A 15,805-nucleotide genomic window follows, 5' to 3' on the forward strand; every position below is an offset into this window, starting at 1 on the left:
TAAGCCTCAGGGACCAGAACGAGGGAAAAAAGTAGCGGCTTATAGTCCGGAAATTACGGTACATTATACATATTTTTTTTATTTTTTTTTTACTTTTATTTTCTCCATACATCTGTACTATTCAATTTCTGTGTCTAAAAATACCCAGATGATCAACACTACTACTTCCACACTGAAGGGCCCATAGAGCAGGCACAGTAGACACTTCTGTCAGCTACTTTAGTTTCATGTGGCTCCTTTAGACTTTCAAAGTGTTATCAGACCGAATGGCTCAAATTCTGGTAGTGAAACGAGTCATTTCACGGGGGGGTTGTGACTCTCGAAAACAATTGTCCACAGATTGACAAATCAAAAAAGTATTTTTGGGCCCAATGGCACCATGTGACGGACTCTTAAGTTATAATTCCAATGTTTGGCCACAATTTAAATTGGCTTCAAAGCCTAGCGCACTTCCTGGTGACCTGCTCTCACACTGAGCTGAAATAGAAAACACTAGAGTTATAGTTTATAAAAGTTTAATGTTGTAGTCCAGCCATATTATTTATCTTGATTCATCTGTATTTTGTTAAACGCTACAAGTATATTAACATGTTGATTACTTTTTGAATTGATTTTCATTGCTTTATGTTGACCCCCCTCCCCTTCAAGTAAAACAAGTTCATCATGAATCTTTTGCTAGTGTGTGTGATGTCTATACAATGTTTTATGTTGACTGGGGGTCCATTTCTGTGAACATATGACTTTTAGCTTTGTCATAAGCACTATGAATGAGTTAAGAATACATGTTCAGAGATAGGTTATCAAAATAGCAAGTGCTGTGTGTTATTTACTGTGGATTTTTTAAAGTGGCTGTTTTCTTATGGCTGTGTGGTTGAGCTGACAACTGCTTCAGGATAAATGGCTTTTGTCACTGATCCTGTGTCGCTTCTCTTCCAGGAAACGCCCAACTCTGTTTTCTTGGTCATGGAGGTAAGTACAGAAACGTGACTGTCTAGATATTTGATGAGTCAGAGGTCATATCCTCTTCTCATGTGTTGTCACTTGTGTTGGGAAAACTTAGTTTTCAGTGTAACTTGTTACTTACTCTAAAAGGTAATGGGTTGCTTTACAACACATTCTTTGAATGAAAAAGTAACATAAGTGACGGCATGAATTATGTAATGCTTAACCCCAACACTGGCTGTCAACATGTGTCTACGCCTTCCCTGCCAGTCTTCTCACTGCCAGTCTTCTCTCTTTCTTGTTTTCTTTCACATTGTGTCTGAAATGTCTCTGCTTGCTGACAGCCTCCCCCTCTGCAACCTCCACAACTTTCTCTGCTCATTTCGCAACACTCAACTGGCTGCTGGGCAGAAAACAAACTATGACTGCATGCACCTAAAGTTACTCACTGAAAATACACCCCCCTGTTTTCTAGGAATCTTATTCCCCGAAAGTCTTTGCTCAAAATCTTGTTTTGATCTATGTTTAGACAGCTCTACGCCTCAACAGTGTGCTCCATCAATAATCTTTTGGCATCTTGTGTGTTTGGTTAACCTCAAATAGGACTAGTTTACATTTACATCACACTGTTTTTATGTTGTTCAAAGCTGACAGGTGAAAGAAAAGATGGGCAGTTGGTTGTTTGAAATAAATGATTTTTCATGGTCACATTTTAAATTTCTATCAAAATGTTGATGGATGATTGAGAGGGTCATGCCCTTGCTGCACTGTTAAGCTCAGTTTAGCTAAATCAAAGTTGATGCTCATGTTTTGCTTAGCAGGGTAAAGCTTGTCTTACTCAAACATTGAAGTATCAGATGAAAGTGAAGCAGTGAACACTCAGTTGGGAGGATAAACATATTAATGCGTTGGAACCATGTTTGAAGCGAAGGAAGATGTTTTTCTTTGAACATTTAGGGCAGTATTATTCCAACATACAGTAGTAAGCAGAGTTTTAATTGGGCAACGGATATCTTGCATGTTAAACTGTAAGCGAGTCAAGCTGCATGGCAACATGATAGATGGCTAACTGCAAACCTCTCTTTGGTCTGATTGTTGGTTCCACAGTCTGTATATAACAACTTCCAAATATGTTTTTGAAGAACCCTGCAAATACTGTTAAATACAGATATTTGTGTATTTCTTTTACATTTAGGTAAAACGTAATTTTTGCATCAGAAACATTTGAGAACCCATATAAAACTTATATAACATGATTATTACTATTTTTGTGTTTAATGAAATACATTTTTGTGCAGAGAGCATAGATTGTAAAAAAAAAAAACGTTAAAAAAAGGACGACGCCACTGTGACATCTCCCATCTGTTGGACTACTGCTTCGAAGCCAAGATTGCCATTTAGCCATCGGCATTTTAAAACCAGAAGTTGACATATTTGGACAAGAGGACAGATTTAGGAGGAGCACTAAGGGCGCACTCACACTTGGCATGGTCCGTCCTTCTTTTTTCTATGTCCGAACAGGCGCACATGAAATGACGTCACAACCGCCGTAGGCCTCGTGCCTGTGCTCGTGCCTGTGCTCGTACACGTGCGCACGCTCGTGCTCGTACATGTGCAAACGTGCTTTACAAAAGCCCACCTCTCCCATACGGTCCGTGGCCGGAAAGCCTACTGCGCCTAGGCGCGGTACGGTTGCACTCACACTGGTCAAACGAAATAGACTTTAGCCGTGAAACGTGCTGGGACACAGTACGGATGGACAGTGTGAGTGCGCCCTAAGGAACTAACTGCCCTATGGCAGAGGTTGTCAGCATAGATAATGCTACAGTTTTCAGCAGAGTACCTGATGAGCCTGCCATCAACTTACCTAGGATTCAAACAAAAAAACATTTTTCCAGCTGAATTTAATTACTGCTGATAGTGATTGTTTGTCTCCCGACACACAGTACTGCAATGGAGGTGATCTTGCCGACTATCTGCAAGGTAAGCATTACACCGATCTGTTTGCTACACACACACAGGTTATTGTTGATCAAAACAAAGTTACTAATGCTGCAGAGGAGGAATGTGTGTGTGTGTGTGTGTGTGTGTGTGTGTGTGTGTGTGTGTGTGTGTGTGTGTGTGTGTGTGTGTGTGTGTGTGTGTGTGTGTGTGTGTGTGTGTGTGTGTGTGTGTGTGTGTGTGTGTGTGTGTGTGTGTGTGTGTGTGTGTGTGTGTGTGTGTGTGTGTGTGTGTGTGTGTGTGTGTGTGTGTGTGTGTGTGTGTGTGTGTGTGTGTGTGTGTGTGTGTGTGTGTGTGTGTGTGTGTGTGTGTGCGCAAAGTCTTCCTTCTGTATGCCAATGTGTAGCACAGTGTGTATGCATCTGTGATAGTTCATAACAAATGTCAGCATTTCTGTTCACAGAACAACAAGCCATCTTAAGCTGAAATGATACATAATAAACAGTGAAAGTGATGTTTGGAAATTCTCTCTTACATAGTTTGGAACCTCCAATTACAAAACATTACAAATAAGGAGCAGAAAACAAATAAAAGACAAACTTGGCCCTAGTGAAGACCCAATTACTGTTTCAACCACTAGTTTTGCATTACCACTGGGATGAAGCCATCTTCATGTTGCCAGTGACATCATGGGTGGAGGCTCTCTCACTCTGACAGCTTTGGTCTAAAGTTGCAACTGAGAAAACCAGAATGTTAAGTTGCATGCTTATGTTTGCAGCGCACATAAAAAACAGACTTATTGAATACATGTCTCTTGTAATTCTTGGAGATAAACACATTCAAACAAAATAAAAGTGTCTCTTCCATAGACACTTGTAAGCAGTCCTTTATGAAAGACATTAAACAAAACACTGATTAAAGAAAAGTTGCTAAAAAAAGTTGTTTCTCTACCATAATAACTTAAATACTTGCTGTTTACAGATTGGTTGTATTAGGGCCCGACCAATATGGGATTTTTGAGGCTGTTACCAATTTTAAGGGGTAAAATTCACTGATTACTGATATAGGGAACTTTTGAGCTGGAATGAAAGTAAACCTTTCTAATGCAGACTGTTAACTGTTATGATTGGTTGCTTTCTTAAACAAATTACTTTATTAAAGAATATTTAACATTATACAGACAATGTAATAAATTGTCAACAAATTCTAGAAACTAACAGAAAAAATAAACAATAAATATAACTAAAACAAATGGCTAAATAGTACTGTATGCTCAGTATCAGTCACTTGCTGACCATTTAAATAAAGAATAAATAAATAAATAGCTATATGACATCATTTCTAAATCACCCCAAGCATTGTTGTCTGCATTATATCTTTTTTTATATTAAAAGTTTTCTTATTGGTGCATATCGGTAAACGTATACGCCGATACTGAGATGTCTTAACTGGGTAAATTTCGGCTGATAAATACAGGCCAACCAATAAATTGGTCTGGCTTTAATTTGTACATGTAATTTAATGATAAGATGCCATCTAGGCAACACATCACTGCCTGTTGGTATTGATAAATACTAGGGGTGGAACGTTTTTTTTTTAAAATTTGTCCCGTTCAGTACGCTTGTCACGGTTCGGTACACGTGTGTACCGATAGGTTTATGAGGTGCAACGTTGCGTAAGCCTTCCTGACCATTGTCCTTTCTTGTATCTCAGCACTACGTCTCAGCGCTACCCCGTCAAATCCCGGCGCGCTGGGAGACTTGCTCCATGTGCGCCCTGTAGGCGCGCGGCCACAACGCTACACACGCTCCCGCTAAGCTCTTCTTCGTGGGTTTCTGAATCCTCTTGGCATTAATGTGATGCTTATATTTTTCCGGCCCCTCAAATTACTTGAATCGCCCTGATGTAGCCTATTTCAGTTAGTTCAGTGATTGCTGTTTGTGCGCATTTTAGTGAAAGAAAACTATTTTCTTCATTTTTTAAAAGATTTGATAATGTATAAGTGATTATATTCTTACCTAGAAGGCAAACAATTGTTTACCTTTTTGCCAAATAAATATATAAATGCGTAAATGCAGCAATGTCTCTCCTACTGTTTCAAAATCTCACTTCACTTTAATTTAAGATTATTAATCCCTAACAAGCTACCTCATTATTTCAGTTTTTGCATGATTGCATGACATGTCCTTAAGAATAACTTTTTAAAAAAATAATCTAATTAATAGGTATACATGGTATTTTTTAAATCTAAAAGAAATAGAAAAAACAACCGAACCGAACCGAAAATCTGTGACCCGAAAACCGTGATATGAACCGAACAGTGGATTTTGTGAATCGTTCCACCCCTAATAAATACCAATACGTTTCACTTTAATTATCATAATAATTAAGCTTGGAGGTTCATTCTTGACCTTGGAAACAGAATTTGACGAGAAAATCAAGGGCCACTTGCTAGATTTCATTTTTCAGCTCATCACATTTGGTGAAAGCTTCAGGAGTAAGTCTAGAAAATGGATTTTTCTTCAAATCTTTAAAATTGATGTACAATAGCTATTCCACATACAGTGGCTAAACATTCACTGTCAAAATGCCCTTGTTTGTTATTGTACACCCTTCATTTGGATCGTAAACTGAACAATTCTCACTGCAGGGTATCTGTTAGCCAATCTCCTCTTACAGCATTTGAGCTTCAATATGATGAACTCACCAACTTTGACATAGCTGTTCAAACAGAGTAAAAAACTCACTGAACACTCATGTGTTATTATAGCTGCTGTGAATTGTTTCATAGTTGGAATCAGGTCAGCTTCTGGAATCTCAAATCCCTCTTAATGAATGGCAGTTTGCCAATACATCTGTTAGATAACCAGGTGTTTACACCTGTGTTCCATAAAAACACTGATTGTGCTGCTGGAACAGCGCGCTTATCACTGTACTTTTGCATAATGTACCCACCCCACATGTCCACATTGGTAGTTTACAGAATGGTTCACGGCCAGACTCATGAGTGACATGGTGGTCCAGGAGTCTCTGATTGAGCAACGCAGGTGGTTGTGTAATATAGACCTGTATTGTTGTTTGAGTGTTTCTGAGCTCTGGACACCCAACTGTATCCAAATGGCTGCCATTCTTGAATTTTGTGACTGCGCTCTCATCAGTGGAGGGGTTCTATGTTCACTTATGTGTTTCAGCAAGTCTGTGAACAATGCACAGGTAACAACCATCTTCCAATATATAAGGGTCTCACTAGTGAATGATTCTATTACTTAACAACTTTTCCATGTTAGAAGTTGGACCTCTGTAGTAGGCATAGAGCAGCACGCCCCCAAATCCTAGATTGTTGATATGCTTACTGGTTTGATCTATGTCCACACTGTAATTACAATAGCCTGATAGAGAGAGACAGGGAGGAAAAGAGCGGATGAGAGAGAGAAAGAGAGAGAGGAATCCTCTTAGTCTCCCATTGGATTAGACTTATTTCACTACAAACAGGCAAAAGGACCTTCACTGCCTTAATTTACTCCGTTTACCTCTGGATTATTACCATAATATGCTTTAATCACGTCAGGCTGATAAGATTTGTGTAGTGTTGTTTAGGGCATGTTTTCAATACAGCTCAGCCGTAGAGGATGCCATTAATGTTTATATCACACACTGTCACAAGCATGAGCCTCTCGTCAATGGGTACACTCCCTTCTGTGCAGTAATACGATTGACGAGTGTAGTTCGGCAGAAGAAAAATAGTTCCTACGTGAAACTGCTCACAACGTGTCTGGATAGTCAGGGTCATGATTGCTGGAAAGACATGTTGCTGTCAAGTTTACAATTTTTTTTAATTTTATTTTTTTGCAAATTTGAGCACCATAAGCAAGTTCCATCTAGTTCCATTATATAGGAGAGAGGGCTGACATCTCTACAGTCTATCTCCAATCCTGGGCAACTCACACCAAAACTATCAAGACTCGATAAAAAAAATATGAAAAGAGTTTGGGAGAACTCTCCTTTTAAGCCAGTTATCCAGGAAAATGAACACATTTTCTTTAAGGTGCCTTGTGCATTTTCCTTGTTGATCCTTGTTTACATTTAGTTATTGTTATTTCTTTATCTCTCGTCTTCTTTAGCTAAGGGGACACTGAGAGAAGACACTCTGAGGGTTTTCCTCCAGCAGATTGCTGCTGCCATGCGCATCCTCAACAGCAAAGGAATCATCCACCGTGACCTGAAACCACAGAACATCCTGCTGTCGTACATGGGTCGCAAGAAGTCCAACATCAGTGGCATCCGCATCAAAATAGGTGACAGCTTTAGATGGAAAAAGTCCTTTATGGGATTAAATACTTAACAACTAGATTTAATATCAAAATGCTTATATATCTTGTCTTCTAGTGACTTCTTGAATGTTGATCAATTGCAAGCCATAACTATGTTAAATAATACAATAATAAAAACCATCAATAGATCAGTTGAATCTTAAATCTTATTATAGTTACAACATAGTTATAATAGAATTCTTAAACAGCTTCTTATAAGTCATGTTGCCTTTAGTTGGCCCAACTGTTGAATTCAGCAGCCAAATAATATGACTTGTACATTGAAATACTTTTATTCAGATGTATAATCAAAGACAAAAGTGCACTGGGTATAGAAGATACAATTTTATTTTCCAGACATTTTCTGTCTGTCTGTGTGACTATTAAACAAATAGCTACTATGCTATCGCACCAAATATTTCTGTCAACACTGAACACAATTTTATGGACGTGTTACTGTTCCCAGTGTTTGTCTTCCAGGAGTCCAACAATAGTGGTCCGTGTTAGTAGTAATAATAACACATGTGTACTGTCTGCTTTGTTCCATGCTTCTGTTGTGCAGCTGACTTTGGCTTCGCACGGTACCTCCAGAGCAACATGATGGCAGCCACACTATGTGGGTCACCCATGTACATGGTTAGTGTCTTTCACTGTATTATGTTTTGTGTGTGTCTAGAATTTCAGCTGAGGTCATTTATTTTAAAATGACCTATCAGCTTTCTCAGCAGTATGTTAGATAACTCTCTGCTCATGTGGCCTTTCCTCCCTCAGGCCCCAGAGGTCATCATGTCCCAGAACTATGATGCCAAGGCCGACCTGTGGAGCATAGGGACAGTTATTTACCAGTGTCTGGTCGGAAAACCACCATTCCAGGTTAATATGGTGCACAAAAGACTAAATGTGTTTGTAGATGTCTGTGTGTTTGTGCATCTAATTGTTTTATTAATATTTTCAGGCCAATAGTCCTCAAGACCTGAGGATGTTCTATGAGAAGAACAAAAATCTACAACCTATGTAAGCCCCAATACCTCTTGAGTTTTGCTTTAAATCTTCTTTTACAGTGTGGGATTTACCCAGACTTTTGCAGGTGAACAAACAAAAATGTTCACCTGCAAAAGTAAATAATATATATTTTATCTCTTATCTTTTAAATGAATTGTTTCTTTAATTTGGCACACAGCCATGTTCCCCTCAGAATGAACCATAATCCCTCTCTGACTTTTTGCTGCATCCAGGACTTGGTGCCAACATCCCACAGCATTTTATTCCCTTATCCCACAATGTTAACTTGTGCTGCTAGACTCCAGGGCTGGAGTATGACAATATGCATATTAACACGAGGTTAGCATTTAGATCAAAGGCCACTAACATGGCTGATTTACACTATAGGACTACAATTCACCAGGCATTCATAGCATCATCTGACATGGCTCAAAATTGATGTCCTACAACCTGACACAGATTGCCACCAAAACTTCACTCAATCCACCTGTTGTGACTTGCGGTAAACTTGTGAGATTGTTGTTTTGCACAATCTATAGTTTCCCTACACAAATCAAGGTATTAATGTGCCCATGCTCTCATTACCCAGCATCCCAAGGGAGACATCTCAACATCTTGGTGAACTTCTGCTTGGTCTGCTGCAGAGGAATCAGAAAGACAGGATGGACTTTGGTTAGTGGTAACATAATAGGAAGGCCTTTAAACACGGGATGATGACTGTATTGTTCAAGTTTGATTTTTTTACCTATCCTGAGATCTGTCTTGATGCTTGTTGAAAACTTTTCTGATCTCCTCTGTCCCTCCAACCCCTCACTCTGCAGACACATTTTTCAGCCATCCTTTCCTGGAGCCGTCCTCCAACATTAAAAAATGTAAGATCAAAGGTCACATTCCCAATCAAGATAACTTGCTGCAGTACACTTTCACATCATCCAACTCAAAAACATGATTAATCATGTATTTATACCCCACAGCGTGTCCGGTGCCGGTCCCCAGTGCCTCCAACGCAGCAACGGACAGTTCCTGTGGCAGCTCCCCATGCATCCGCTACAACTCCCCTCCTGTGAGTTTGATATTACTTTATAAAACCTTATTCAAAGGGGATTACACTTGCACTGTGACAAAACACAGCTATATTTAATGAAATGTATGGACCAACAACTGCGTTTTCTCCTGTTGTACATGTGCTTTGGACATATGAATCATATAGCTACAGCTAATTTAAGTGTTGCAGCTACTGCTACTAATAAGTACACTGCTAGTTATAACAACCTCTTTGAACATCTCATCTCATTGCAGCACTGGGAATGCAGGGCAAGTTAATTTCCCACGATGTCAGTGTTCTCTGTAACAAAGTGATTACATTAGTTTGACAGTCAGCACTGCCCCGCCTGGAAGCCTTAATTGCATCATTCAGGAGGCACACTAGAACTTAATCCTCTCTCTCTCTCTCATACGTACACACACACACGCACACACACACAGTCCCTCCCAGACATGCAGACACTAGCAGAAGATGGTCTGTCTTCCCCTCCGCTCGGTCCGCCTAACTTCCTGCAGTTGTCCAAAGAGTCTGCAGGAAGCACCAGCAGTAAGAACTCGTCCTGTGACACTGACGACTTTGTCCTGGTGCCTCACATCTCTACTGACAGCTGTAAGTGTTAACACACATACTGTACATACTCAATGTTTTATGTCCCCAAAATAAGCTCAGGTGTAACTTAGCTGATTATTTAAAAGGGAGATCAACTCCAATATGCTTCCCAGTAGTGTTCCTTATGTATTAAAATCCAAAAAATCACATTTTGATCAAAATAAGTTTGTAAGTATGTTTTAGCATCAAAATGCGTTTTTTCCAAGCCCTTCTAAAGATGCTGTCCTTATGTAGGTTTCTGTATGAAGACATTGCTTCACTACAGTAGTACAGTACAGTAACAGGACCTACTGGTATCACTGCCTAATGTGGCATCCACAGCAGTAAATGTTACACTGCTTAGCATCTGTACCGTTATTTCCAACCTTAGCACAGCTAAAGTTCATTCAGCTCTTGCTAACATTCCCATTATTCATAACTGTGGGTTCATAACTGATTAGCGTACTGTGGTAACATCAGCTCCACTGCTTTATGCTGAGGCTGAGGAGGTACTTGATTTGAAAAACACAGAGAAGAATGCAGATGGAAAATATAGTAACATTACCTGGAGGAGTGAACAATATGGCGGATCCAGATATCCAGATTTTCACAACAGGTGCCATAGATGTGAACAGTATCATGACATTAATTAGTCACAGTTTGTGTTTCATGTTGGACTTTACTGTGTGTGTCTGAGAGAATGCTTATGCTTCTCCATAAAAATCATTATTTTCTCCCGTTCTTGTTCCCCCCACAGATGACCAGCCAATGGGAGTGGGTCGTAGGCCGTCCAGTGAGTTCCTCATGTGTGGAGGGTGAGTAGGACGATGCTACAGTATCATCATCATACATAAATAAAAACATTCTGAAAACACCGGTGTTATCTACCATAAAGTACTTGACAAACAGCATGACTCATAATGAACCCCTTCTGAAAAGCTATAAACAAGTTAAAAAAGTTACAAGCTATAAAAAGTTCTAGAAAGAAGAATTAAAACTCTGATGAAAGGCTGATTCAATGAGCAGTAACGCTGTGGGAGGCAAAATAGAATTACAGGTGTAGTTTGACATTTTGTAAAATGTCTTGCTGAGAGTTAGCTGGTTAGCTTAGCTTAGCATATAGACTGGAAATGGGGCGTACTCCTAGTACTCCAAGGTAACCCCTGCCCACCAACACGATCTACACTATTTGTATGAAAAAGAACATTGTGATGTTTTTTTGGGGCGGTTGGTTATGTGTTTTGTTGTCGACTTGCTGCGATTAACAAAAAAAGCTGATTATTTGGTCCTATACAGCATCACCAACCAATCACACACAGTTTGAACTAGATGTTGACAAGAGGCAGAGTAAAAAATAGACTGACTATCCAATGAAAGTGTGAAGTGACACTGTGAGTCAGAATCCATTTCACAGACAGCCTTGAGTTAATGTGTATGTGTGTAATCATCTATTCTTCGGGGGTTTTTATGTTTGCGAGGCCTCCTTTTCTATTTCTGTCTCTCTGACCACCAGCAAAACACCCTCCTCTCAGATTTACACCAGACACACACACTGTCCTGTCGTCATAGGTGAATAATTCTGCCCACGTCCTAATCTGCATGATGAGCGAGTTATGAATCAGATGTGGAGCCAATCAAAAAGGTGGCACTGCGCTAAGAAAAGCACCTGAACCACCGAGGGCTGTGGAATAAGAATAGAATCGCACGCTCACCAAATTTGTCTGCAATAACAGACTGTGAGTGTAATTACTGAGCTTCAACCACATTCTGCTCTCCACCTGACAGCCTTTACTGACCTCTTTATCTTCAGGTTTGAATGCAGTTTGTATGATGTACTAACCATACTCCATAGACAGTACCAACTCATGTCCAGCAGTTATTCCTTACTGTTCAATTTTCTACCCTTTTAACACTTTTGGACTTTAACTAACTACAGTATATTTAATCAGTGATTCTTTGTTTCTTAATCCTCTTATTTGTTTGTCTTCAATTCAGTTTTTAGATCAAACTAAAACAGAATTCAATTCAATTCAATTCAATTTTATTTATAGTGCCAAATCATAACAGAAGTTATCTCAGGACACTTTACAGACTAGGTAAAGACCACACTCTATGATAAACATAGACCCAACAACGAAAACCTTCCTTAATACAGGCAGGAACGTCAGACAGACCCAGCTCTGTGGAGGACGGCCATCTGTCTTGACATACAATACATACATTCTGCTCACTGAAACTCCTTTTGCTCTATTCCTTAACAAGGATGCTGTTATTCCATATATTGAAGAGGAATTCCTTTATTAATCCCGCAAGGGGAAATTCAATGTTTTCTCTCTGTTATTATATTATTCAAGTTAGACACACACACAAGCCTGAAATACACACACATGCACAAACAGGACCTATATAAATGCAATTAATGGAGAGATGTCTGAGCGAGGGGGCTGCCAAATGGATTGGCGCCCCGAGCAGTTGGGGTTCGGTGCCTTGCTCTACAGCAGGGGTGTCAAACTCCGGCCCGTGGGCCAAATCTGGCCCGCGGTGTAATTATATTTGGCCCCCAAGATCATATCATGGTTCTATGAGAACTGGCCCGCGAGTATAAAGCACATACACATTACTTTTCTGTTAACAAACATGAGCATCCATGCTAGCAGTCTCTGCAGACAAACTTAATCCACCCCTCCCCAAAAAACAGGAGGTTTCAGCACCAGTGGGAGGGAGATTATCTGTTTATGAAGGTAAAGAGCTGTTTGTCTCGTATGCAGAGCCACCGTGGCTGTAACCAAAGAATCAAACAGAAGAAACACCACGACAAGTACAAGGACCTGCACTGAAAAGGTTCAACGTTACACATCTGGAGAGAAGGGAAAACATGCACATTTGCAGTCTTTTTTTTTTTTTTTTAGTAGATATTGAGTTTGGCCCGCGACTTTGTCCCAGTTTTTGAATTTGGCCCACTGTGAATTGAAGTTTGACACCCCTGCTCTACAGCAACGAATCATAACAAAAGTTATCTCAGGACACTTTACAGAGTAGGTACAGACCACACTCTGACTTATTTATGATTTACATAGACCCGACAATTCCTCCATTGAGTACGGTGGCAACGAAAACCTTCCCTATAACAGGCAGGAACGTCGGACAGACCCAACTCTATGGAGGACGGACATCTGTCTTGACCGGTTGGGGAGGAAGAAAAGGAGAGAGAAAGAGAGAATAGACAGACAGATGGACAGAGAGAGACAAAGACAGACACAAAGACAGAGAGACAGACACGCTTCGAGAGATGCAAGCAACCAAAGAGTAACAGTAACTATAATAATATCTATGGTAATGTGAATATGACTCATATGTTATGGCAGTTAATGCAGTAGAATAGTAGAAACAAGCACAGCTATGGTGATAGAATATGAAAATGATAATAATTATGGTGGCAAACATGACCAATGATGAGTAGTGGCAACAGCAGCTACAATACAGCAAGACACACCACTGATGGTGTTTTTATGGCTACAAATTTTATAATTTTTAAGACTAATAATAGTTTATATGACTAATAGTGATAATATCAGCAGGAAGCGTCACACAAGACCACGTCAGCAGGCACCACCACATCAGCAGAGACCTGCATCTCTTAATACATTGTGACTTCCTTACTCTATGGCATTCAGCCTTAAAACAAGACGCCTGCAGTACATAGTTTAGTTTTAGTGCTTTTGTCCAGGACTGTTTTCAGCAGTGGAATAACATTCATTTGCTGCTTTAGTGAGTAGAATGGTGTATATGGGATTGACTCAAAATAATCTACAGTATGTTTTCATCATGGATTAACGAAGGAACATGTAGTGTAGATGTGTGCATCACTGATGTGCTTTTAATAGTTTTTGGACAAAAATGGAGCTCTGTGGCACAGAAAAATAGATATATCGGGCTTTGATACACACAATACTTTTTAATAGATAGATTCATTGTTATAAGAACATCATTGAATGACGCTTGAAATCCTGTTCATTTTTTTTTCTTCAATTTTTTAAAATTGATTTTGCAGACCAGAACACAGACGGGTAAACAGGTAAAAGACATGTACAGTACATCTGCTTTAAGGTAGAAAAAAAGAAAAGAAAACCACAGACAAAAACAGAAAAACCCCAACATGAATTCCGCTATCCCTCCCAACAACCCACGTCAGGCACGGTCACAATACAAAAAAAAAAACAAGTACCCGTATAACGTGTAACAAAAGTAGATAACGTAAGATAAAGTTTAAAAACTCTTACTTGTTCTATGTCATCCCTGTTGCATGTACAGCTTTGTTTCTAAATTGTGTAGACTATTGTATGTTCCTAATTTAAGTGTTTTTGTTTTGTTTTGTTTTTTTTACTTTATTATTTGTTGGTTCAGTCTTTTCGTTTGTTTTGTCAAATTAATCACATTCTGTACATAAACGTTGAGACAATGGCTGGCCTAAGTTTTGTTACTGTTCTCCGCATTCTTCTGTTACTTTTTTTACTTTTTATAACAGAGAACCTTGCTGGTAGTAGTGGGGGCATTGTTTACACGTGTGAACAGCTGATTGCGCTGTGTAAGCCTCTGCTGCTCCCTAGAGACAGACCTGTGGACCCACAGGAGTTATGGGGGAGACGCTGGGGCTGCAGGGCTGGAAACAAACGGGGGGAGAAAAGAAGACATAAGCCAGCGGTCCCAGTGATTAGAATGGGAAACGCGAGGTCTTTGGGGAATAAGATGGACGAACTTTCAGCACTGGTGAAGACCTAGAGGGAGTACCGTGAGTGTAGCTTATTTTGCTTCAGGGAAACTTGGCTGCACTCGCACATCCCGGACTGCAGTGTCGAGGTTCCCGGTTACTGTTTGGTACGTGGAGACAGGGATTGTTCCAAAAGTTTGAAGAAGAAGGGTGGTGGGCTTGCACTTTATGTGAGTGAGAGGTGGCGCAATCCCTGACATGTCTGTGTGAAGGAACATCTCTGTACCCCGGATATTGAACTGCTGGCTGTGGGAATGCGTCCGTATTACCTTTGCCAAGGGAGTTCACTTCCGCCATTGTTATCGCTGTCTACATCCCCCTGTCAGCTGATGCAGCGATGGCCTGTGAAGTTATCAGCTCTGCCACCGCAAAACTGCAGACTGAACATCCGGATGCTTTCATGGCTGTTACAGGTGATTTTAATCATGCCTCATTAAACAACACCTGAAATAATTTCCATCAGCATGTTGACTTCCCAAAAAGTCAACATGTTGGAGGCCAAACTCCAACAGAACAGTGTGAGGGATGTGTGGGCAGGAATGAAGCACATCACAGGGATGAAGGGGAAAGACAGGCAGACATCTGGAGGCCTGGATACAGCTAACCAGTATAACCAGTTTTTCAACAGGTTTAGCTCACCACCTGCTGTCCCTTCGACACCCCCAACCCCCCACACACTCACACTGTCCCAAACGGCTCGACCCTCCCCCAGCATTCTCCTGTACAACACCTCTCCATTTGCACCAACCCCCGCCCAACGGTGACTACAGGCCAGGTAAAGAGGCAGCTGGAAAGACTACATCAGCGAAAGGCTGTAGGACCTGATGGTATCTCACCCAGGATCATGAAGACCTGCGTCAGCCAGCTGTCACCTGTACTTTGACATCTGTACAACCTGAGCCTGAGTCGGGAGAAAGTCCTGTTGCCGTGGAAGACCTCTTGCTTGGTCCCAGTCCCCAAGAAGTCAAGGCCATCTGACCCGGCAGACTACAGACCAGTTGGCCTGACATCTCATGTGATGAAGGTCCTGGAGAGACTGATCTTGGCCCAGCTGAGGCCACAGGTGAGGACGTTTCTGGACCCTCTGCAGTTTGCCTATCAGCCCCATTTAGGAGTCGATGACGCTGTCATGTACCTGCTGCAACGAGCCCATATGCATCTGGATAGTAGGGGAGGCACTGTGAGGATTCTTTGAACACCATTCTTTCG

The 15,805-nt window shown here is 40.6% G+C and overlaps 1 protein-coding gene across 2 annotated transcripts in view; it reads left to right on the forward strand.

Annotated features, from left to right (window-relative positions):
- Positions 1 to 15,805, forward strand: part of ulk2 (unc-51 like autophagy activating kinase 2) — a 66,159-nt gene that overhangs the window by 22,845 nt on the left and 27,509 nt on the right. For both annotated transcript variants that reach the window (XM_083914328.1, XM_083914329.1), the window contains exons 4-14: positions 937 to 969; positions 2,889 to 2,925; positions 7,005 to 7,178; positions 7,756 to 7,829; positions 7,965 to 8,066; positions 8,149 to 8,207; positions 8,785 to 8,867; positions 9,017 to 9,067; positions 9,170 to 9,258; positions 9,681 to 9,849; positions 10,586 to 10,643. In XM_083914328.1, coding sequence (XP_083770454.1) covers positions 937 to 969; positions 2,889 to 2,925; positions 7,005 to 7,178; positions 7,756 to 7,829; positions 7,965 to 8,066; positions 8,149 to 8,207; positions 8,785 to 8,867; positions 9,017 to 9,067; positions 9,170 to 9,258; positions 9,681 to 9,849; positions 10,586 to 10,643 — 929 coding nt within the window. The remainder of the gene's footprint in view (positions 1 to 936; positions 970 to 2,888; positions 2,926 to 7,004; positions 7,179 to 7,755; positions 7,830 to 7,964; positions 8,067 to 8,148; positions 8,208 to 8,784; positions 8,868 to 9,016; positions 9,068 to 9,169; positions 9,259 to 9,680; positions 9,850 to 10,585; positions 10,644 to 15,805) is intronic.

The sequence above is a fragment of the Echiichthys vipera genome (assembly GCF_963691815.1).
Source record: "Echiichthys vipera genome assembly, chromosome: 5".
NCBI classification, from domain to species: domain Eukaryota; kingdom Metazoa; phylum Chordata; class Actinopteri; order Perciformes; family Trachinidae; genus Echiichthys; species Echiichthys vipera.